General features: G+C 31.9%; 2 protein-coding genes across 3 annotated transcripts in view; both read right to left on the minus strand.

Moving 5' to 3' along the window:
- The window catches only part of Ror (tyrosine-protein kinase transmembrane receptor Ror), a 264,893-nt gene extending 243,940 nt beyond the window's left edge, over positions 1-20,953 (minus strand). The window contains exons 1-2 of one of the 2 annotated variants that reach the window (XM_083092607.1): positions 20,525-20,953; positions 20,256-20,406 (exon numbers count right to left, since the gene is read on the minus strand). In XM_083092607.1, the coding sequence (XP_082948733.1) occupies positions 20,256-20,325 (70 nt within the window). In that variant the 5' untranslated portion in view covers positions 20,326-20,406; positions 20,525-20,953. Of the gene's footprint in view, positions 1-20,255 lie in introns of both variants that reach the window. The other variant, XM_083092599.1, reaches the window with a different exon arrangement.
- Positions 20,954-21,318: 365 nt separating this feature from the next.
- Positions 21,319-25,956, minus strand: LOC145967973 (uncharacterized). The gene is made up of 12 exons (XM_083093122.1): positions 25,763-25,956; positions 25,334-25,472; positions 24,761-25,142; positions 24,365-24,451; positions 24,152-24,227; positions 23,900-24,071; positions 23,566-23,647; positions 22,967-23,077; positions 22,638-22,797; positions 21,945-22,166; positions 21,702-21,771; positions 21,319-21,501 (listed from the first exon to the last, which is right to left on the minus strand). The coding sequence occupies exons 1-12, from the start codon at positions 25,819-25,821 to the stop codon at positions 21,436-21,438; spliced, it is 1,626 nt and encodes a 541-aa protein (XP_082949248.1). The 5' UTR covers positions 25,822-25,956; the 3' UTR covers positions 21,319-21,435.
- Between the last annotated feature and the right edge of the window lie 37 nt (positions 25,957-25,993).

A 25,993-nucleotide genomic window follows, 5' to 3' on the forward strand; every position in this document is an offset into this window, starting at 1 on the left:
CATAAATATGTTCTTTACAAAAAAAAAATCACCACAACTAATTTCTTTGCTCAAAGAATAAATTTCTTAGTTTAATCTCAGTCTAATAAATTTTACTATATCAAAATGATAGTGGTCAATGAATCAATCTTTACAGAAGATAATACCGACAATAGATAAATATTTGCAATTTTGGGGAGCGTTTGTGTCTGCGATCGCGATCAATAAATAACGTATGCACGTGAAATATCAACATCGGCGAGCGATTCGAAACGTTCGCGTTATATGTACGTCGATTAAACGATATGGCATAGATGCGTTTTTCGGGCTGGCCGAATGCGTAATTACTAAACGGCCGCGTGCGCTTCCGAAACGCGCGCGTTCGCATATTTGCACCACCCGGTCCGCCGGTTGCCATTAAAGAGAGAGTGCATCAGGCTGAACATAACGTTCGATTAGATTAGCTTTGTGTACAGGGAAACGGTATTCGCGACTCGCATATTAGCGTAGGCATGCAGTTACGGGCACACACGATAATATGCCGGTCCGACGAGGCTTCGGCGAGGTATTTCCTTTCGAGCGCTGCCTGTCAGCGACCCTGTGAGTTAATCAACGAGATGCATTTGGAGGGAGAGAGACAGATAGATTAGAGAGAGAGTTTGCAAGCAAGTCGAAACGCTCCCGTCGCAAACGGATGTGTAGGGTAGAGCGATGCAATATGCACGCATTTACGTCCGACCAACGAAGCCCGGACCGAAGGACAGACAAGGGCTTGCTGCAACTAGTTGCGTGAAACACGGTCGAAACCCGTGTTTACGCGCCGCATTGACGTGAAACCGACAGAAATTACACCTCGGATCATGAGGCATTCTCTACTTCGCCCTCGGAAACCCGTAATATACCTTTCGTGCAATTTCAAAAGTTTTCAGATGTAGAATGTAATGTTACTGCATCGTTTTACGTCAAAGTTTTCACGCCTCGCTTGAAACATCTCACTCGGGCATTCGGGAGAAATAATTTTTTTAGATGAAGTGAAGTTATCTCTCGAATTTATTGAAGTTTAATGCATTGATTTATAAAATATGTATCTTTCAGAGTAATATTTTTGAAGTTATCGTCTCTGTAGTTTAGAAGAAAGTTTAATAAAATAATCTTGACAAAATTTTGACGTTTCACACATTTCGAAACAACACATGAGGGATAAAATTTCATTAAGGCGAGAAATTTAAGATTGATATTTTTCATCGATAATGGAAGTTATCGTCTCTGTAGTTTAGAAGAAAGTTTAATAGAATAATCTTCACCAAATTTTGACGTTTCACACATTTCAAAACAACACATGAGGGATAACGTTAAAATTTCGTTAAGGCGATAAATTTAAGATTGTCGGTAGCATAACATCCCCTCATCCATTTTCACCCCAAACAAGCAAAAAGGAATTCAAATCGCGAAATTCAATGACTCGAGCAAGCCCCGAATGTCCGATCGCATTCGCGTCAAGCGGTCGATGTACCAAATACACCGAAATTCACGACTCGATGGCAGCATTCCGCGACTAACCCATCGATGTTCGTCGCTTTTATGTACGAAAGCATTCGTTAATTGAGCGTCGAGACGGGAAAGCGCTCGCACTCGATACGCGCGCGGAATTTTAGATTTCAGGAAAAATCAGGTTTTCGCGGATTGCGGGGGCACGGTGAGGATGCGGGGGAGGAAGGGGGTATATATATCCCGATGGAGTTTCGGGAGCGAGACGAGTCGCAATTGAAATTGAGTGGATGTACATATCTGTAGAAGACCTGTGCCCGCGATCGACATCGAACAGCGACATTGGTTTTATTTTATTTTTGGTCCCTGTGCAGCAAACCTTTCTCCCTCCTCCCTCCTCGTCCCCACATATCGATCGAACGCTCGACTCCGCCTGTCTCTCCTTAATGAGACTGTTTTGTGCGATTCAATTAATTCCGCTAAGAGAAAGACAAGCGGGCGAGAGGAGGAAGGGGCGAGACTGATACGATTGGTAGCCTCGGGGTATGGCAGAAGGGATCATTTCGCTGGGATATTTTCCTCGTGTATCATAGAATTAATTAATACCTGTTATAACGATACCCGCAACCGTTCGACTTCCGCCGGGATCGCTGATACAACCCGAATTGTACGCGATGCGATAACGTATCACATCGGAGATTCTATAACGCAAAGGACCGCACGAATCAGATATCATCGGCCATCGGTCCGATATAAATGAAACAGGTGTGTGGAGAGAAGCTCTTCAATCACTTTTCACAAGATATTTTATTATATACGCGATATAGAATTTTTGCAACAATATATAAATTTTTTTCCCCGCAAAAATGTCGAAATAATAAGTAATTTTTAAAAGATAAGTGATTGAAAATCGAGAAAACCGCTTTTCTCAAGACAAATTAAATTTAAATTTAAGTGTAGCTAAAAAAATAGGAATAACAAATTTTGCTTTTTTTATTTCTAGAAACACTTTAACAGAACTGTTTCATTTAAAAAACGAAATAAAGATTTTTAAAATTAAATATAAACAAAAAATTTATAAATGGGATATAAAAAAATAAAATTTAATTTATATATAAGGAAAAGAAAAATCCCTCGTATTGTAAAGAATATAAAACGAATGTATAAATCTTTTCTCTCTGCATGTAAAAAACGTATATAATACGATTTTACGCAGTTGTCTTATAATGACCACCAGGAGATTTACACGCGAATCGAATTCTATTTCATATCCCATAGATTGAAATCAAACGATGCGCGATATGAATTACCCCGACAATCGTAGCATTAAATCACATGACGGCATAAAAACCTTTCACCTGTTCCGTCCGATGATATTTGAATTGAGCGACCGGATATTAATTATAACTACATGAAAGCGAGTATCGTGATGAAAGCGCACTCGCTTTTCCAACAAGGGCTCCAGATTAATTTCAGTTTTACTGCGCTTAATTCCTCCATGACTACAAACCGACAATTATGAAGCAAGTATCGATCAATTCATTTTGGAAATTTAACTTGCATCACTATAACGTTCACTATTATCAATTTCGTTATAAATTACGTTATATATTACGATATTATTATCATAAAATTCATTAAATCTCAATTTTTGTTCTAGAACTCATCAAACTCTCTCCATGTACAACGTTATTAACGCTTCTTTGTTCTCGCCTATGCAGTTAAATATCACATAATCAATTATTCGTACAAGAAGTTAATATATAAATTATTATGTGTAAAAATTATATCAATCATTCATTTCATAAAAGAAAGAGGCAAATCCACAAATAATTTTATGTTGCCCTGCAAATTATCCTCGAAATATATAAAACATAATCTTAAATATCGATTTCAACGCGTATGCACTTTGACGCACCTATTACATCATTGGATAAGATTAATAATCACAGAATATCAATTCGCGAAAGCACCCGCATACTATTGGCCGCGATAGTTTCAGGCGAGGGTTTCAGTGTGAAAGCGCCTGCATACCTTTCATGCATAACGAAGAGGGCCCACTCACCTGGCAGTCGTCAGACAAGATTCACTAATTGGGATTAATTCGCGCTAATTAATTAAATCACGGAATACCCGCCCGTCATGCACGCCCGTTGCGCTCATCCCGTGCAATTTCGGGCATATTCGTCTCTGAATATTCTGCAAGTACATATGTAACGAAGCAGATCCTGTGACTTATGCGAAATAGATATAATAAATTCATTGAGCAACCGAAATATATCTGTGTAACAATATTTCCACAGATTAAGAATCGTCATAATATTTCTCGGGAAATTAAACATTTTCGATAATTATGAATTCAAAAGATGCTATACACATTTTATGTCAACTGTCGATATGTCAACCTTCATAATCATGTCTTGCGAATATAAAAATAATTTTAGTCCAATCAAAGTCCGAAATCTATCGAGTTTCAAGCTCCGCTATTTATGCGCAAATCCCACAAAAAATTACACGGTGAAAGTAAAATACGTTGATTAATCCTGATAAATGGCTCGTTAAAAGTATCATTCGCAATTCAGAGAAAGTTGCTGGGAAAAAAACATACGTATTTTCCGCGCGCTCGTATTTGCTCTTTGCCGAGTTGCATTCAAAGGCACGTCCGACGAATTGCAATTGAAATGATACTGCTCTGTTTTAGAGAACGGCATACTGTATGTACAGCGTCGCACCGAATATTGCACCAGACGAAAATGCATTCCGATATTATTGAAGCCTTCCGCGCTTTTGATCGTATGATACCCTCGCCAAATGATTTATTCCAGTAATGTAAATGTGCAATAGCTGCGAAATGCTTCTATCCTTTTATCTCTCAACCTCTTTCCAATTCTCTTTGTTCTCATCGTCATATCATCGTCATATAATCGCGCTTTTCTATCCCATAAATAACGTCGACATTATAATGATAACGTATTTTACAACTATAAATTAATAACACAAATAAATAAATTTTAATTTTAATTTAAAAAAAAAGAATATAAAATTTTTTATTAATTTCTTTTTAATTTTCTAGTAACTTTTCATATTAAATATATTATAAATTAAATAGATTTATAAATATAAATAAATAAATATAAATATAAATAAATAAAAATATAAATATAGATTTATAAATATAAATATAAATAACTTTTTTGTTAATAAACTCATCACAACCTAAATAATATTTATTCTTAAGAAAAAGTTTCACTACATGTACATAACGCAATCTATTATTCTGAGAAATCTCTATCACAGACAATAACACCGATTATCGCAGTGCTTCGTATATCGTTCTAAGAACACGATAATCTCATTCGTTTTGATTTGGATAACGCAATATCGCGTATCATTGATTGCAAGGAGTGTACTGGGGGAAAAAAGCGTATCCATGCGTGCGCAACGATGGGCAAAAGAGAGTCGCGATAATTAAATCTGTCGTTTTGGAAGAGAGCACTCTCATGTGGACAAAGCGCGAGCAAAAGGAACGTCGCATTCGACGAAGCCTGGTGGAAATAACGCGGCGAAATGACTCGCAGATGTTAACTCGCGATGCTCGAAGCAAGGCATTTTCCGTCCGACGTCGACTTCGCGCGCTGAAAACTGTCCGCTTGAATGTGCACTTTACCGCAATCTCGAAATGTACATGGCGTGCGGCGTAATATTAGATTATAGCGCAAACGTATGAGCAAGATTCATAGTCGCCTCCGCATTTACGTTCGCTAATCCTCGCACAGATGCTTGGGAAAACGCTTTCTCCGCTTGATTATTCTTTGTTATTCATTTAAATACAATCGCCACTCCCATTCGACATAAGTGCGGCCTCTTCACCTTTCAAATACGTCTTTGAAAAATATTTTAAACTAAAGGCAGTACATCCGTTTGAAAAAGAGAAACTTTATTGCGGAGCACAGCACGTTGACAATTTGAGAAATAAAAAATAAATTAAAATATTTTATAATATTTATGTTAAAAATTATACAAATTATTATAAAATAGTTCCCATGTGAAAGCACGAAAAAAAAACTGCTCATTATGTTTATACAATGCACAATCTGTTTACATAAAAGATACTTCCTTTTAATTTAACATAAATTTATAATATATATATTTGAGACGCGAAAATTATAATTTAAATAAATAAAAAATTACAATAATCGTTTTCGAATTGTTTCAGCTTCATTACGATGGCAGCACCGGCCGATTCTCAGATCACCGTGTAGAAGCGAGAGGTTGACGTTTTCGCGGCAATCTAAATTTAAGCCACAGATTTATACGCCCTCACTCGCCGGGCATTGACTTTGCTCCGACGGATCGACTTTCAACCCCCTTCTCCTACTCTGCCTCTGCATCCACCCTTTCTCCCTTTTTCTCCCTTTGGTCTCTCCTCCTCGCGTCGTGCACGCGACTCTCTGACTTACGACTATATTCCCTTTCTTCGCTTATTCCCGTTGCTGTTTATTACTGCCACGCGATATTCGCGATGCAATGTCCTCGCAAATATAGAACTAGCTGGCCTTCGCTAAGGACGTCTCGAAAGCACTACCAGACCCCCCAAACTCATCAGGTCGGACGACAGAACTAAAGGACCCTCCGGCAAGGGCCAAGAGACTATCTGCGATGGAACTTTGGAGGAGGAATGTAGCACGAAATCCCTCGCGAGAGTCCACTCCGACGGAATAGCCGGAGCAATTTGTTCCCGACGAAACAGAGTAATCTAACGTTTCGACCGCGATAAAATCTGAAAAAGCTTCGTTCCGGATCTCTTTATCTTATCCCCTACTCTCACGCAGCGTTCTTCTATTCAAGCCTTCACAATGAATTTTGAAGCGAATCCCTAAGGGTGTATCTTCAATTAGGATTTTCTGATAAACACAATTGAGAAAGTCTTCCTATCAACTTGATCTTTATTGACTAAATCGATTTAGTAATAAACAAGAATTAATCTTTTAATTAATATGGATAATATTCGCGTTTTATCGAAGTTCCACATATTTCTGCAATAAATAGAACAATTTAATAACGATAAAATCGCATAATTAAATTTTAAAATTGCTTCAAATCGAAGTTCTTTTTCAATGCGTATCTCTGTGTACTTAAATTCGAAAAAAAAATTAACACGACATCGAAGCAAACACTCTAGTGTTTTTTTTTCCTTTATGTAAAGGCTACATCACGATTCTAATTCATTTATGACTTTGTTGCCAGCGGCAAAAGAAAAATATTGTTCCTCGCGCGAATAAAAGAGAGAGAGTTAAAGTTATTATAACACAAAACCCGCGAATAAATTTGAGCTTTTTATGCTACGTAATTATAGCGATGCTGTAGATACGAATTATCATTAGTACATTATGAACATATCAAACGAATGTTTTAATTAGAAGTAAAAAAGTAGCTTTTTTAATCGATATATTGGAGAATTGCATTATATTACAGAATTAATATAAAGAGGAAGAGAAAGAGGGAATAATATTTTCTAAAATCGTTGACCAGAATTTTAACTAAACGTGACGTTATAGTCGAAGTTGATACTGACACAACTAGACTGCTAAACTTCCTCCCCTATTTCTTCTTTGAAAATTTTCAGAACTCGACACATGAAACGGATATTTTTCTCGATATCCTAGGAAACTGATGTCGTCGACCGTAAAAGAAATATCGAAGCGAGAGTTTCAACTTCATCGAATGAGAACAATAGTTCTACACCGTGCACCATGACGACGTACGATTTCCTTCGAGTTAGTGATAAACTGCACCGATATTTTAGCGACGATACTTCGAATTTATTTCCTACATAGACTACGGCTCTTTGTGCGATCATTCCTATTGTGCGCGATACGGGCAGCATGAGCGAGAGAAATGTAGAGGGACCTCCTTCTAAAGATTTCGCCAAATTTATGATCGACATAATGACTCAGACTAAATTTTAGCCCCTAAGACTCGAATCGCTGGCGATTCAACTAAAACCCGGGACTCGGTGCATTTATACACTCGCATTTATGAGTCAGACTATATCTTTACGTTAGTTTCTAAGAGAAAAAAATTTACGAGCGATCAATATTATTAACTAAGAACAACAGGTCTCTATATTTGTTTCTAATAACTCAAGTAATTTAGATAACATTCTATTCTTAAAATTCGTAATAATATATCTTAATTAATTTTAGCAAAATACTTTATTGGAAATGATTGTTTTGTTTAAATATATATATTATTTTTAATCACTACATTTTTCATTAGAAAACATTGAGAAAATTGATTCTTCTTAATTTTATGAAAAAATATTAAGAGAGATATTCATCTAATCTGCGAATATGATTAACGATAAATATAGAGACCTATTCTTACGATAATATCAATTGATACAGTCGCTCTTAAATTTTTTTTAATAGCTAACATAAAGATATGATATTTATCTTATATATCTTATATATATTGACAAAACGATAATCTCTTAAAAATACTTATATGCACAAAGAATGTCGTAATCGACGAGGATCAACCTTTGCTCCGGATCAACGCGATAATTCTCATCCAACTAAGGATCCATATATATTAATAGTTTAATTAAAATCGATAAGAGCTTAAACATGAGCGGTTTAAACGGGGGTGTGAAGTTAGAATTTCGACTGAAAGTTCTGATAGTTCTGATTAGAGTTTCAGCTTCCTTTTAAAGAGTTTTAGAGTTCCTTATTAAAAATTAAAAGAGTTCCGGCGATTAACACCATTATAATAACATTTAAAAAATGGGATGCTAACTTCACACTCGATTTAAAGATCAAATAGTTCTGAATAGCACATTTGCTTCATTTTAATGTGTACTAGAGTTCCTGATAAATAAAAAAAAAATTTTTGATATTATAAAAAAGATATAAAAATTAAAAAAAAAAATTTATGTTGATTAGTTCTGATGATTAATTACAATCCCTCTGTACATTTTTAAGAGTTCCTGATAATTTTTATAATTAAAATAAATATAATTAAAAACTTATTCAACTTTAAAGAGACCTCGTTGCGTAAATCTTCTAAGTACGGAGGGAAATTATTTTGAGGAGTTCCAATAGTTCTCGCAACAGTTTTGGTTAGTATTCCAAGAGTTATAAAAATAATCCTAATGATCGAAAGCGATCCGATTAATAATTAAAAATTTATTCGACTTTAAAGAGACCTCGTTGCGTAATTTTTCCAAGTACGCAGGGAAATTATTTTGAGGAGTTCCAATAGTTCTCGCAACAGTTTTGGTTAGTATTCCAAGAGTTATAAAAATAATCCTAATGATCGAAAGCGATCCGATTAATAATTAAAAATTTATTCGACTTTAAAGAGACCTCGTTGCGTAATTTTTCCAAGTACGCAGGGAAATTATTTTGAGGAGTTCCAATAGTTCTCGCAACAGTTTTGGTTAGTATTCCAAGAGTTATAAAAATAATCCTAATGATCGAAAGCGATCCGATTAATAATTACAAAGTTATTCAACTTTAAAGAGACCTCGTTGCGTAAATTTTTCAAGTACGCAGGGAAATTATTTTTAGGAGTTCCAATATTTCTCGCAAGTTTTGGTTAGTCCTCCAAAAGTTATAGAAATAATCTTAATGATCGAAAGCGATCCGATTAATAATTACAAAGTTATTCAACTTTAAAGAGACCTCGTTGCGTAAATTTTTCAAGTACGCAGGGAAATTATTTTTAGGAGTTCCAATATTTCTCGCAAGTTTTGGTTAGTCCTCCAAAAGTTATAGAAATAATCTTAATGATCGAAAGCGATCCGATTAATAATTAAAAAGTTATTCGACTTTAAAGAGATCTCGTTTCAAGCTTGTATCTAAACATATACGTGTGTGTGGACCATATTCATGCATTCTCTTTATATTATTATTACATTTATTGCATTTAATTTATTATTTATTATTTATCTTTGTGTCATCTATTACTTCTTATATAGTTTCCACACCTGTCTCAATTAGCATATCAACATTAATATAGCTTTGGAAAATGTCTGTGATTGGGTATTATGACAACTGTCGCAAATTTTAATACATATTAGTATTGGTATTTCGATAAAAAGAATGTCAAAATGTTCTACATTATAGTTGGCGTTTGCTCGTCGTATATGTGTTATATACTTGATAATCGATTAGAAATAAAAGAAATGTCAAATTAAAATTTTGTCTTAAATACACTTAAATAATAAATTTTTCTTTTAAAGGAAAGGCGCATGTAAAATAATTGCGTAGTACTTTTTTATCGCGGCGGTATTGTATCATTTAACGGACAGCAGAAACTGCTTTGAACTGTGCTGCAAATAAGGCATTAAATCGGTAAAGCATAAACATGAGATCCTAGTAAGTGATACCTGAAAGGAGGCGCGGCTCACGCGGGTACATCAAAGAACCACGCACACGTGCTGCGCAGGACGCTCTGCGCAGCACATGTACATGGTTCTCTGATGTGTGCGTCTTCTTTCTGGCATCATTGGGTCCTAGCTCACGCATGTAGAGACTCGTGTGTTGTACAGAGCGCTTTGCTTTCTGATGTCATTGCATCTTTCACAAACCATTGTGTAAGAATTAAGTTCTGTCGATCGCAACTCTTATTTCTGATCGATTATTATCTTATGTGGCAAAAATAATAAAAGACAAATTATCTAATTAAACTTAATAGTAAGTGTCTCAAAGAATACCAATTTTCTATTCATCTTTAACAACGGATATGTTATTAGAGAGATTTTTTAATAAGAGATATTTATCTCTTGAAGAACGTACATTTATATAAATTAGGTACGTATATTTTTATAAAATGATATTTTACAAAACTGTGATTGTGTTTACAAAAATTTATGATTTTTAAATATGTTCCCAATTCAAAAAAGATTATTAAAAAACAAAAGCTCACGGTTATTTAAGTATATTGTACTTCATGTTAGAAGAATTTTCGAATATAGTAAATATATATTTAAAAGAAATATATGTATATACTTTAAAATCTAAAAGAAATATATGTATATACTTTAAAATCTAAAAGATTACAAGAATTAAATTTTTATTTTTTAAGTATTACAATTTTTTTAAGAATAATTACCACTTTCATAATTTTGATGTAGCAATTACTTTTATCTCTTTTATGGTTATATTAATACAAATATGCTGTAATAATATTATATTAATTAGAAAACTGTTACACAAAAGTATTTAATGTATTTTTTGTTTTTTCTTTCTAAAATATTTTTCGCTTTTATTATATTAATAAATATATAAAATTACAATAATTTTATATGATTTATGAATTATATTTTAATTAACAGATTTAAAGGTTGTCAGAAAAAGAAAAGTTTTAAACTTAATCATAAAAAATGTATGATATTGAAAAATTAAGAAAATTATTGACAACAGAAGAATACAAAGTCATTGATGACAATGGGAAAGTTTTACCGCCGTCAAATCAAATATATAAAAATGTTTCTGAAGCTATGGATGGTAATCCTAGTGCCAAACATATATATATTATTGTTAAAAATAACAGAAATGGAATGTATAATTTAATATTGGCCTCTTTTGGACTTTTGAATTCAACTGTTGAACAAAATCAGGATCACTCCTTTGATCCTAACATTTCGGCATCAAAAAATATGGATAAATTTAATTTAAAACTTACAAAAGAAGATTGGATGATGATGAAACCAGACGATAAAATAAACAAAGATGATCGACTACATATTACTCTTCAACCAGGATGGAGCGATATCCTTGTAAGAAATATATGGATCCAATTTCGTGTCCCCTGCCCTTGGACATTTGAAAATTCAAAAATTTCACGACAAAAAAATAAAACATATTGCAGACTCAAAGCAAGATGTAAAGAATGTGCTGCAAAATTAATATGTACACTTACAGAAAAACCAGCGACAAATGAAGATATTATATTTAATTGTATTATTAAGAATGCTGTTCCAGAATATATTCATAGAAAAAGAAGACAATTAAGAGGAGTTAGAAGAGCATTGTTAGCTAATACTTTGATAGATACTAAAACTGATGCAATCTCATATGTGAGAACTCAAGCAAAAAATTTAATTGATTTCGAAGGTCCATATCCTCCTATTCTTCCAAAAACTACTGTTATCAGAAAAGCTATTAGCGAAACAAAAAACAAACGTTTAGGACTCACTGGCTCAAAACCTATTAACAATCTTATCAATGCTAAAGACACGACTCATATAGGTTCCATACATAACATTGGCGGATCTCCATTTCTCTGTTATTATTGGACTAAAGAACAAAAATTATTATATAAATTACATTATAAAAATGATACGCAATCATTTATGACAATTGATGCAACAGGCTCAATAGTAAAAAAGATTAAATATACTCATTCAAAATCAAGTCATATTTTTTTATATCAATGTATGAGTGTGTCACGTACAGGAGGTGTACCCGTATTTCAGATGCTGTCTGCCCAACAAGACACAGTCACAATTACATCATGGCTTTTAAAAATTATAAGTAGTGGAGTATCTGTACCTCGAATGGTTGTATGCGATTTTAGTCAAGCTTTGTTAATATCTATTTCAATAGCATTCGCACATAAACGCGATTTACGTGACTACATGCAAACTTGCTACGATCTTATTATGCAAAAATCTCAGATAATGCCCGCTACATTCATTAGACTAGATGTAAGTCATTTAATATCAATAATATGTAGATGGGATTGTTTGAAACGAAATCCGTTGCCCAAAGTACGGCAATTTTACATTAGAGCTATTTGTCAGGCGTATAAAATAGAAACTTTACATAATTTAGAATATTTTTTGGAAGCTTTATTAATTGTGGCCATGAGTCCAAATATAGGCACATTTTGTGGACAAAATTTAGAATCACAAATACGGCATGATTACGTAAGCAATATTATTAAAGGTACATTGTCTGAAATGAATGAAGAAGTGCATAATAGTATTAATAATATAGATGAAATCGATCTTGAAGTAGATTGTCATACCGGATGGCTAGACTGGAGCAAAATAATTTATGAAAGAGCATCTGCTATTGCAATAAAATGTGAGGATGGAAATATTATAAATACATTTTATAATATTGAAATAGCAAAAAAAATAAAAAGACTCATGACTTATTTACCTATTTGGACAGCTGTTTTATTACCATTTTTCAAAATTGATTCTGTGATTGCAACTTCGTCTAGCGTTGAATCCGAATTTTCAAACATTAAAGGGCGTGTTTTTAAAAATGAACTTTCTTTAAGAGCTGACAAATTTATTATACGCCACTTAGATTATATAGACGGACGTGTTAAGGAAGCATCAGCAAATTATTATAATATAAAGAAAGAGTTAAAAATGGAAAAAAATATTAAAGAAAATATTAAAGAAAAATGTCTCGATGAAAATATAGACACAACCCCACCTGATTTTTTAAATACATCAACTTCCGTTGCTCTTAATAAATATGAAAATTGGGGTGGCTTAGGCAGCATAAAAAATAATAAACAAAAAAAGCCAAATTACTTAGATACTTGCCCAGAATGGGATTACGTCCAATCACATAAAACAATTGAAATACCTATTTTTAGAAACGGTAATCTTTGCGAAAATGTACGAATAGAAGAAAAACTTGTTTTAATAAAAGAAACATGTGCCTTTGACTCCCTCATGCAATTAATTATGCATGCTATTGGAAAGGAATGTCGATACAAAGAACACATTCAATACTTAGACTATCCTTTAATTAAATTAGCTGTAAGTATAATTAATAGAGGAAAACTTATTGCGGCGGACTATGTTGCTCGAGCTAAGATACTTTTGAACATAGATATTTGTCAAAAAATGTCAAGTACAAGACACATACAATGTGCAAACGCTAACTGTAATGTAGGACATTTAATTGACATCCTTCTCATCGAAATACCAACAGTAACACGTAGTAAAACTTGTGATAATTGCCATAATACTCAATCCAGACATTTTCCAACATTACATATTAATGTCGGTATGCTAGTCGAGAAAGGTCTGGGAACTATACAAGAAGCAATTGATGATACAAAGATGAATGACAAAGAATGTATAATTAAATGTAATAAATGCAATAATAATATTAAGAGAATGGATGAATATGGTCCACATATATTTTTAGATACAAGTTTAATAACAGATCCAAATTACAAACCAGAAATACACTTTGAGTCGACATTAGACAGTATAACAAAATCGATTTATCTTGATGATCGACATTATACATTGTGCGGCATAATAAATTATATTTCTTATAATAATACTTATTCCGATAAAAACTTAAGTCAAGGTCATTACGTAGCGTTTGCATTCACTGGAATGCATTGGTACGAATATGATGACCTTAAAAAAGTAAAAAGTTATGTTTCACCACAAAAAATAGTTACACCTCATGTAATTATGTATGTACAGTAAATTTTTTAGTTTTATAGTGTTATTTAGTATTTAGTATTATCATTATTTAGTATTTAATATTATATTATATATTTAGTATTATTCAGTATTTTATTTTATTTTAATATTATATATTATATATATATATATATATATATATATATATATATATATATATTTTAGTATTATATTATATCCTTCCAGAAAGAAATAATTTTTTATTTAAGTTTATATGATACAGAAATAACATTTAAATTAATTTAAAAAATTTGACGTATTTGTGCGATTTTATATTTATTTATTTTATTATATAATTCATAATTTCGTTATTATATCTTAATAAAATTTTGATGAAAATTACTTTCATAACTTTTAAAATACTAACTCATTCTACTGCGAGAATTATTTAAACTCCTCAAAATAATTTCCTTCCATATTTAGAAAATTTACGTAACGAGGTCTTTTAAAAAGTCGAATAAATTCTTAATTATTAATCGAATCGCTTTCGATCATTAGGATTATTTTTATAACTCTTGGAATACTAACCAAAACTGTTGCGAGAACTATTGGAACTCCTCAAAACAATTTCTCTCCGTACTTAGAAAATTTATGCAACGAGGTCTCTTTAAAGTCGAATAAATTTTTAATTATTAATCGGATCGCTTTCAATCATTAGGATTATTTCTATAACTTTCGGAGGACTAATCAAAACTGTTGCGAGAACTATTGGAACTCCTCAAAATAATTTTCCTGCGTACTCTGAAAATTTACGCAACGAGGTCTCTTTAAAGTCGAATAACTTTTTAATTATTAATCGGATCGCTTTCGATCATTAGGATTATTTTTATAACTCATGGAATACTAACCAAAACTGTTGCGAGAACTATTGGAACTCCTCAAAATAATTTCCCTGCGTACTCGGAAAATTTACGCAACGAGGTCTCTTTAAAGTTGAATAACTTTGTAATTATTAATCGGATCGCTTTCGATCATTAGGATTATTTTTATAACTCTTGGAATACTAACCAAAACTGTTGCGAGAACTATTGGAACTCCTCAAAATAATTTCCCTGCGTACTTGGAAAAATTACGCAACGAGGTCTCTTTAAAGTCGAATAAATTTTTAATTATTAATCGGATCGCTTTCGATCATTAGGATTATTTTTATAACTCTTGGAATACTAACCAAAACTGTTGCGAGAACTATTGGAACTCCTCAAAATAATTTCCCTGCGTACTTGGAAAATTTACGCAACGAGGTCTCTTTAAAGTTGAATAACTTTTTAATTATATTTATTTTAATTATAAAAATTATCAGGAACTCTTAAAAATGTACAGAGAAATTGTAATTAATTATCAGAACTAATCAATAAAAATTTTTTTTTTAATTTTTATATTTTTTTTGTAATATCAAAAATTTTTTTTTTATTTATCAGGAACTCTAGTACACATTAAAATGAAGCGAATGTGCTATTCAGAACTATTTGATCTTTAAATCGAGTGTGAAGTTAGCACCCCATTTTTTAAATGTTATTATAATGGTGTTAATCGCCGGAACTCTTTTAATTTTTAATAAGGAACTCTAAAACTCTTTAAAAGGAAGCTGGAACTCTAATCAGAACTATCAGAACTTTCAGTCGAAATTCTAACTTCACACCCCCGGTTTAAACAACGCGAGAGAAACCATCCGTTTTCTTTTGTCCGCGAATTTCTATGTCGGTCCGACGGAAATGCGTATCGATGAATATGTAGCATCGAGAGACTCGAGAAAAGAAGCAAAGGAGCAAAAAAAACAAAGCTGCGATATTTATTCATTTATTTTGCTTACTATCTTTTTTGCGTAAATAAATTCGTATATTTTTTTTGTAATAAATCATAGGGAAAATAATTTTTCTGATAATAAGAATTTTGTACAACGTTAGATATCGCACGTTCACCACTAGGAAATTTTTCCGATATTTATAATTATCTTTTATTACATATATTTTAGCAGAAATAAACTCTCTTTCAATGGAAAGTATAAAAAAAAAATGAAAATGCAATTTAATGCAATTATATTCTATAAGTAACTTCCGTTACTTCTATTTAAAATTGATAACAATTCGATAAACATCTTTTACGTATTTATACATTAATATTGTAAATATAAGTTAATATTTAATTTAGCATTTGTATTTTAATATTATGAAAACAAGAAATCGCACGGAGTCAAGTTATATGCAAAAATCGCTGGCAAAAGGCAAAGAAAAAAAAACACGAAAAAAAATCACAAATTACGAGTTACAAGTCATACCTATAAATATAAGCGATGTATGATCAGAGTTTATCGATCATTAAGCGCATCGATGTTGTTAACCGCGATGCGTTTAATATGCAGTAAAAAACAGCCGCGTAAATTAATCATCTGCTCACGAGTGAACATACGCACCGTTACTAGCCTCCCAGAAGTGTGTAAATGCTTCTCCACGGTACTCGATACAACGCGGAGATTACCTCATGGATGTCGCCTACCCGCTATTTACGATCGCAAGAACTATAAAGCCACGCGAATCGTTACACGCTCCTTTTGCGAACGACTTGTCTCGCTTTTGCCCGTCGTCGCTTCTAATGCGTGAGCTATTTCACTCCTTTGTATTCACTGAGCTAAAGTAAGAACGAGAAATATACCGTTGATCAAGATTTTTTTCATATATTATCTCTAGCATGAAATAATAATCCCCATGAATAATAATATATTTATATCAAATTATTAATAATGCAATATTATCGTGCGTATTTTTATTTAATTTCTTTTTGTGTTTTGAAAGACCTGAAGAATAAGTGGCTCCAAAAGATTAATGAATAGGATCTAATGTATTATTTCACATATTACCTTATGAACTTATTCAACTGCTTATAAGAATTAATATATTTTACGACATTCTTATATGGAAAGAAATTTTTCACACAGTCTGCTATTATAGATAGTCGCTTTTAAATCCTACATGTAATATTCGAATCACGTTTCAATGTTACGTGCTCTCTCGTATCCTCAAGTAAACCCATCAAAGGAAAGGATAAGGTTCCAATGCTCATTCAAAATTCTATAATATATGTATAAGTTGAATATAAACATATTGTTAAGTCGAAATAATTATTAACAATTTCTTTTACTATAAATATTTTAAGAAAATTTAATCTCGTATAAAAACGTTTTTAATTGTTACGAAAATTTTGTTTTGTAGAAAAATATTTTCGGCGAATCTTTGGAAGCTCTATTTTTCTTAAAAATATATTTCAGTTGATCTGTTATTCTGTTTATCTGTTATTATTATTCTGTGTTTTGTATACCGAATGAGTATTGACAGCAACGTAAATAAAATAAATTAGCACATTTATTCACGTTGAAGAAGGTTGAAGTAAATTGCGGGTAAAAGTAATGGGATGAGTCGGCTGCTAATTACCGACAGCAACATATTAGCACGAAGCTTCTGCAAAATTCGTGACTAAAGGAAAAGGGGTGACGGAAAAAACGGGAGGAACTTGCGCGAGTTTTTTTTTATCCTCTCCGATATATTTCATCGAACCACAATCGTGGTATTTCGTTGTAGCGACATGCATCTCGCGCCATTCCCTTTAAGCCATTCCCTAAATAACGTCCGATGAAGTCCTTAAATGCGGGGATGCGTCGCTACGCATAATATCTATTATTTACAACTCAATAAAATCGCGCCTCACGAAACTCGAACGCATAAATAAGTGGTGAGGAAAAAGAAAACGCGGCCCCTCACAGCGATTATGTAATAACTTATAAATTTAGCGCGTTAATGTCAAAAGAATTTCCATGTGGATAATTCTCCTTTCTATACATAAATATATACGACTCAAAAATTATACAACTAAATATAATCTAATTTGGATATAAAGTCGTATTTATAATATGAAACCAGTTTTTAGAAAATTTAATAGATGTAATATATATTATATAATTGTATATGGTTATATCGCACAAAGCCAGTCTTTAGAAAATTTAATATATATAATATATATTATATATAATTATGGTTATCACGAACAAACCCAGTCGCCCGTGCATTAATTTCATTAAATATTATCGCGTGTTATTAATCGATAACATGTGTACGATAAAAAATTTCTTTATAAGCGTTTCCTATTTTAATTTTTAATAAATATTCACGAAATGAAATTTAATAAATACTCGAAAACCATAGAATTTTTCATAAATCTATCATTGTATTTTTTTTTTAATTAACATAATAAATATAATATACGATAAACGTTAAAACTGTGTTCCAGCACTAGAAATTTTAATGTTACATAATAATATTGTATAAAATATTTTATAAAATGAGCATTAATTATTTTTCAATGATATCAATTAATACATTAATAGATTAATCAATTAATACATTAGTTCTATGATTTTTAAGTCATATTAATTATTTTTCAATGATATCAATTAATATCGTTTATTTTCAGATGAACCATTTTCGAAAATAGTAATAATTAAAATAGTAATAATTACAATTTTTTTTATCATGCTCTTTTAAATAATAAAATACTGTAAAAAAAATTATTATATTTTTATAAAAATATCAAAGAACTAGAATAGAATTGTAATAGAAATTTGCAAGGCAATTTCTAATTGCGTATTTTGAAAAAAATACGCGATGTTTACGGGATGTTTGCCAGCCTTTAATTTGAGCATGTAATTTTTTTCTGAGAAATACGTCGACTTTAAATCTATTAGCCTTGGGGTAGAAAAAAATAAGGAAGGAAAAACTGGTCTGAAGTCTTGTCGACAACGTCGCAGAATCCGCTTCTTATGGGCTCAACCATCCATAAATGAAAAGCGTTACGCGGACGGGAGTAAGTGTCAAGGAAGACGGTAATAGTACATTAAACGACAATTAAAAGTGAGCCTATTACCGTGACTAACGGAGCGTGAAATACTTGAAATCGTTTACGAAATTACTCTGTCTGTGAACGTTGGAACGTCTGCTATTACATACGGAACTATGTATGTATGTACGGAATTCACGCAGTACGAATATAATCAATGACTTCGATACTTTTTGCCAAGCGCAATTATCTCATCGAGGTAGAAAAAAATAATTGTCTCTTCCGGTTGAAAAAGTTTACTTTGACCTTTTAATATTGAATTACCGATAATTCAGTGCTCACCCACATGTACGGATTTTAATAAAACAATTGCAGTTATCGAGATCCATCGATCGAATAGTTAAAAATTCAATAATTTGCATATGAAAGGAAATTTATTGGGCAAAAGCTAAGAATTCAAAATAACGATCTGTCCATGAAAAATGATATTGATAAATGTGTTTAAAATATAATTTAAAATTCAATAAAAAATATTGTAAAATATTGTAAAATTATTTGGGAGCTTATTTAAATTAATTTAATTTCCAATAATTGATATATAATTAATCTACAATATATATAAATTGCAAAATTGATTTGTGCATTATAATACTGCATCACATTTATCTATTCATGAACGAAAATATACAAGGCTACACTAAAATATATAAACATCATACATAAGCAACATTTTAAAAACCGCTAAAGTTCGATATTTTATGACGGTAAAAGTCTTGGCGGAGTTTGGGCGATTTGAGAAGCTCTCGTGAACTTAACTCGCACGAGCCAATGGACCTGTCACCACTTGTTGAATGTTTATGAAGAAGAACAGAAGTTGAAAGTATACTTGAATCGGCCAATCACAAATTTCGAGTGGAGAGATTAAACATTTAATTCCTTATTATCGTATACCTTGAGAATTCTTTCGATTGAATTGCTGATAAAGCGAATGATAAGATTGCGAGACAAAATTTCACATAATTATTATATAATATTATTATTTATTAAAATATTAGTAATAAACAATATATTTATAAAACATATAATAATGAAATTATTTAAACAATATTCAATAAAATCCCGGTAAGATAATTCAAGGAATTATTATCTGTAGATAGATGATAAGATCTATAGATTATAAACGTGATTTATGATGATTCAAGAATTTCAACTTTTGTTCCTTCAAAAATTTGACAATCTTGAAGAGCTAACAAGAGTACATATAAATATAATACACATTATGTAAGTTAAACGTTTGTAATACAAGTGATGTGTGTGACAGAAAAAAATAATTTCAATTGAGAAACATTTCTGGAATATTATAAAATCCTACAATTATTGTATAATTCTAAATTTTGTATGGCATACTTTTATTAGCTCTTCGAGCGCGATAAAAGTGACGCGCTTTATTTTCTGTTTGAACGTTACGTATATCCAAATGTAAACTTACCTTTTAAAATATCCGCGAAGAGAAGAAGGAAGAACAGCGCGCATAATTGGCGGTGGCTCCTTCGTGCCATGTTGTCCCACGACGAAGCACAGGATGCACAAAAGTCAATTGTAGACGCGCACTACGAATACGAGGAAACACGAGAATCCCGCTGTAACACACATATTCAAGATACGGTCAATGTACAAACGCAAAAACATGTCTCGATTGCGTATACTTGTCGGAGCAATGTCAACATTCGTGCGTGTGTACGCGCGCGTATTTCTTACATGAGTAAAATAACTCGCGGTTTTATCCGCGAATTCTTCTCGACAATCCTTCCTGTCCTTGTCACAATCCACGAAGATGTATCCAGTCAAACAACGGGATATCACTGCGATATTAACCGCATTAATGACGCACGCATTAATCACGTAACGAAATGGCGCGAAACAGAGTCGTCCTTTCTCGATCGTTCAAACATCGTTCAAGTACACGAGTGAAGCACGGCGAATCAAGGATACGTTCGCGGAACTTTTCTACGAACGTCTCATCGCGACACGATCCGTGATAACAGTTCGATGGCGTTCGATCACAACGGGTTTGACTCTTGACCTTGTTTAATTCAGAAACCGGCGTCTCTCGCGACGCAAAACACGCGTGTCACTATCACGCACGTCTTTACGTACACACGAACAACGCAACGCACCACTCCAAGTGTCGCGCGACACTGCCGGCGCGCCGCTTACTTCGCGCGATTTCATCCTCACTCGGGAGACGCTCGCGCATGCGCAACGTGACGCGTGCGCGACGTTTGAAGTTTCTGCGCCCCCCCCAAGAATTCTAACGAGTTATTAACATTTGAAGCGCTTAAATTAATATCGTAATTTTCCCTACTTCATTTTATGAAGTTGGCATCGGGAAATCATCCCGGAAATTTAACAATATTTTTTTTTACTTAACTAATGCCAGAACTATTTTTAATTTTATTAAGGAACTCTAGAACTCTAGAATTCTTAGAGGTGCATTCAGAACTGTAACAAAAAGTTGTACACTATATATAAAAATGCATAAAAATTGTAGAAACTGTTAGATTTTGTTTGTTTATTGATTGAAATATTGTTAAAATTAAATGGTATATCTTAAATCAAGTGCGATTAATGCCTTCATAAGTATGCAAAACTTGAAGTTAATGCAACTACTATCTTGGCTTGGCTGGACTATCGGAATAGGTGGTCGAGCCTTCAGAACTATAGCAAACACTATGCTGTGGATAAAATTCGTGATTACACAAAAATCACATATATACGAATTCAATCGTTATTTACTATAAGAGTTAAACTTCATTAATTTTTTATGGCTTTTATAGTTAATTATTAATGCCTCAAAATGTATATTCAAAATTATATTCAAAATACATTTATTCACATTGAATACACATGAATAAATGCAATCATAATCACTTACTTTGTAAGGTATACGACTTCTGGATGTTCCCGATGGTGAAGCCGAAGTTGATTTAGTGTATTTCTTTCGCCTGTTAATCAAGAATATCTTGAAATAAAATCACATTCTCAGAATAACATATGCTTAATGTGTTAGGATTAATCTAGTAATATGATTGCAAAACTATATTTTATCTAATATTATTAATAAGAAACATATTGTTGTAATATAATATAATAAAAAAAGATATGTATGTACGCTTACGGATAAATTCTGCTGCTGTTATTGAGGCTGTCTTTGCTGTTGTTGTAACTGATTGCGGCTAAGCAACGCTCCTCATCCATATGTTCTTGACATCCCCCTGGGCATCGTCCAAATCTATTTCTCCACCATTCTTTCAATTTTTCAAGCACACCCTTCCGCAATGATTTCGAGGAGCACGTATCCGGCTGGCAATAATCCGTATTCTCATATAAAACCGCAAATCTAAAGAGAAAAGAACAGATCAAATGTCATTATCAAGTATTTGATCTTTTACAAAAAAATGTACTTTTACTGAATACTCAAAATTTAATTAATAACTTTTCTATATCTTAAAACTTAATATATTATTGATTTTAATATTATATTAATAACTTTATAAGTGTAAGAAAAGTATAAAAATTAATTTGAAAATTATGAAAAGTTAATTTTTTTACAATAGAAATATAGATTAAACTCTATGTAATTAATTAGTTTATTACTATCGTAATGTTTTATTTAATTAATTGTACTATTAAATAAGTTGTTTATAATTTACTGTAAAAATTGAAAATTAAAGAATTAAAAATTTTATTGAGAAGAATTAAAATTGATAAATGGTGGACATAAAAAATAAAAAATAAATCATAATAAATTATTAATTACTATTTTTAAAATATAACCAGAAAAATATATCAGATGTTAATTTCAACTTACGGAGTAGTTTTCGAATCGCAAGGTGGGCATTCCTGGGGTTGCTTGGTGAGGAATCTGTAGCACACCAAGCATAAACCCACCAGTAACCATACTAGTAATGCAGCTACTACCGCTGTAATCACGATTTCCGTAGTGCCAAGTGTCATTAGTTTGTCATTGCCTACATTTAATTGGTATAAACTTAATTAGTTTTTAATAGTTAAAAATTACTATTACACAAAAACTAAAATACTACTAAATAAACTAAGTAAATTAAACAATTAGAGAAACTAAATTAAATTAAATAGTGCAAAAAAATTTTATCGCATGTTATATCATGAACAATTTACTTTGTTCTTTTCCTTTGTAAAATATGCTTTCGTCTGCCTGATTCGCACCTACTTTGGGCATAACTTGGTAAGTCCCGCTTGTTCTGCTCCTCATAATTCCATCTCCTATACCTGAAATGAAACATCAAGTTTATAAGAAATATTCCATAAAATTGTTTAAAAAACGAGACGCAGACATTTTTCCTAATAGACTGCACATTTTAATATTCTGAGAGATTTTATTTAAATATTACAAAATTATTTAAAATAATGTTTGTGTGTATTTTCTTTCTATATGACTTTATAATGATAAAATAAAGTATAAAGCATATTTTATGTAAAATTATACATATACAATAAGAAAATGATATGAAGTTTACAAGGTCACCTTTTGATCTCCGAAATGCATTAAAAATTTGAAATATGTGGGTACACAATTTATATTTTACTCTTCTTTGAAATGCATGATGAAGTTGTATATGAATTACAAATTAGTCAAAGAAATATTATGGAAGCTACAATTTTCTTAGTTATGTAAACTCTTAAACGGAATAATATATCGGTTCATTAATTTTCAAACACGACAAATTACAGGCAACGAGACGGTTATGAAATATTACCCGATTCCCGCAAGGAGGCCATTACTCTGAGAACACCCCCAAATGCTGGATACCACTTTTCGTCGTCCAGGTGTCGACGCACCTGAAATGCAAACGGTACTTTTATTTACTCTCCGTCGGGGATTGGAATTAATTTCAAGCAACCGCGTCAGCATTTAGGAAATGGAAAATTCTCAGTGAAAGATCAAGAAAGTAAATATGATGTCTTTTTAGCATAAAAACTGCAGCACTTTTTCAGATGTTTCGTGATTCATACCAACATTAATTAAATTCAAATATCTTAATTTTTTATTTCATAATTTATAATATCATTAAAAAACGTAGTAATTCATACGGATTGTTGCAGCCAGGCGTGGAAGTCTTTGTTGAATCTTTGCAACTGTGTTCTCGTATTTGATCGTGATATAATGCACTTCACGCTGGCGATATAGTACTTTACGAGAGCGAAAGCCGACTTTTCCGAATACAATGATTGCAAGCTGTCAGTTTTAAAGGGCAGTGCGATGCTAGATAGAGACTTTGTATAAGAATCTTTAAGGTTTTTTAATCGACGAAGCATTCTTACAAATTGGTACTCAACAACTACCTGTTGGGATCTACTTCGTTATCGAGGAATGGAAGTGGTATGATAACTTCGCTCGTCGCAGCTTCGTTATTATAGTCTTACAAAATTAATAAAATCTTATATTTGCATAATATTCTCAAGAAATAGCAAAAATACTTCTAGTTTTTATTCTTACGTTAACCATATGCTGAAATACTAATATTAGTTTAAAGTTCAATTTGTTTTTTCTCTCACCATCAAGTGCACGTCTAGAATGTCCTCGCTTCACCATAGACCGTTTCTTTTTCCTGAATGTGAAGCTTCGATAATCGTTGTCGACAGCTATTCATTTCAGAAAAAAAAAACAAATTATTAAAATCCTTTAATAACCATGAATATCGAAAATATATTTTGATTTCCTATGATCTCAAATCAAAATAAACTCGATACATATGAGAATTATACACACATAAGAATTATATATTTTTCTAAATAATATAGCACTTGTAAACTGTATTTCTCTGTTTTTTGAAGAGTTACAAAGGACAGAAATTATTTCTTTATTATTTATACAATCAAATTTAAAATGATATTCAATTTATATTCATTTTTAAAAATTTCTTTGGATCATGATGGATTAACAATACTTACGTGCCGAATACATAATAAGTCCATTACAGGCAATCGATGTTTTCGGTGGTGTAATTACGATGGGAGGAATCCTGACATTTTCAATCTTCTGACTAGGCTTCGACCAGCCGGCTCCATTTGTTCGAAGGAAGATCTTCAACTCATCGAAGAGCTCAAACAGCATCTTCGCGTTGCGATACTTGATATTCCCTGCGTAATACGAGCGCCTTGTGATAGGCAGGATGTAAACTCGCAAATAACCGCCCAGAGTATCTGCCAGAGCTTTCAACATCAGATGCTTCGTTTTGCCCACGGACAACCTTTGCACACTCTCGAGACATATGTGAATATAATCCATGAGATGCGCTATGTATTGATCGTTTTGGGAATCGATGACTTTCACCTGACGAAAGAAAAATTTCAATTTCTATGGGATTCTTTTCATTCATTTAGATATTTACTCTTTTAATTATCTCTTAATTATCTTAAAATTTTTGAATTATAATGATAAAGTATTTTACTTTGATATTATATAATAATTTATAAAGTAGTTAATAAAAGAATTTTTTTAGAAAGAACTCTCAGTAAATTTACCTGGGGCAAAATGTCTTGAAACATCCTTCGACTGTTAAGAATAGCAAATTCTTCATTGGTCCAGCACTGCTTTCCATAATCATTTTTCTCAAATAAAACGGTGCCAATATTGTGATTAAAAGATTTAGCATCGATTATCCTGTCACGAAATAAGAAATAAGAATAATAAATACATCGAAAAGTTAAATTCATAAAATGTAACGCGTTTATGATTTTTATGTGCATGTTATCTTGGATCTTTGACTTGATAAATCTTAATTCAAAGAAAAATTAATTCATTATTTATCTAATTATTGATAATATTAATATTGCAAAAAATTAACAAATTAATATGTTAAATATTAAATATAAAGAAAATCTTTTTAATTTTTTAATATATATACATATCTAATAAAATATGATATATATGTATCTAATATCCAAACCAACCTTTTATTGAAGATGCAACCTACAAATATCAAGAGAAACAATAAGGAACATATACTCATACTCTGAAATAAAAATTCCAAATATTCAACCGCGTGATTTTTTTTCGCGAATTTCTTGAATATTTATCACATGTCTATAACGACTTGCCCATTATTTTATTACGACATTACTACGTCTATCAAACATATTACTTCATAGTGTTTATTTACGCAATACTTCAGTATACTAATA

Source organism: Camponotus vicinus, unplaced genomic scaffold (genome assembly GCF_025532165.1).
Source record: "Camponotus vicinus isolate PSW18456_S1 unplaced genomic scaffold, iyCamVici1.0 SCAF_1, whole genome shotgun sequence".
Classification (NCBI taxonomy): domain Eukaryota; kingdom Metazoa; phylum Arthropoda; class Insecta; order Hymenoptera; family Formicidae; genus Camponotus; species Camponotus vicinus.

What these genes read in the sequence shown, in the direction of transcription:
- LOC145967973 (XM_083093122.1), bottom strand. Translation starts at nt 25,821, where the DNA reads ATGAGTATATGTTCCTTATTGTTTCTCTTGATATTTGTAGGTTGCATC. An exon ending in GGCCTCCTTGCGGGAATCGG is followed by an intron (nt 23,078 to 23,565) that starts GTAATATTTCAT and finishes GTTTCATTTCAG; the next exon opens with GTATAGGAGATGGAATTATG. An exon ending in TGCGATTCGAAAACTACTCC is followed by an intron (nt 22,167 to 22,637) that starts GTAAGTTGAAAT and finishes TTTTCTCTTTAG; the next exon opens with ATTTGCGGTTTTATATGAGA.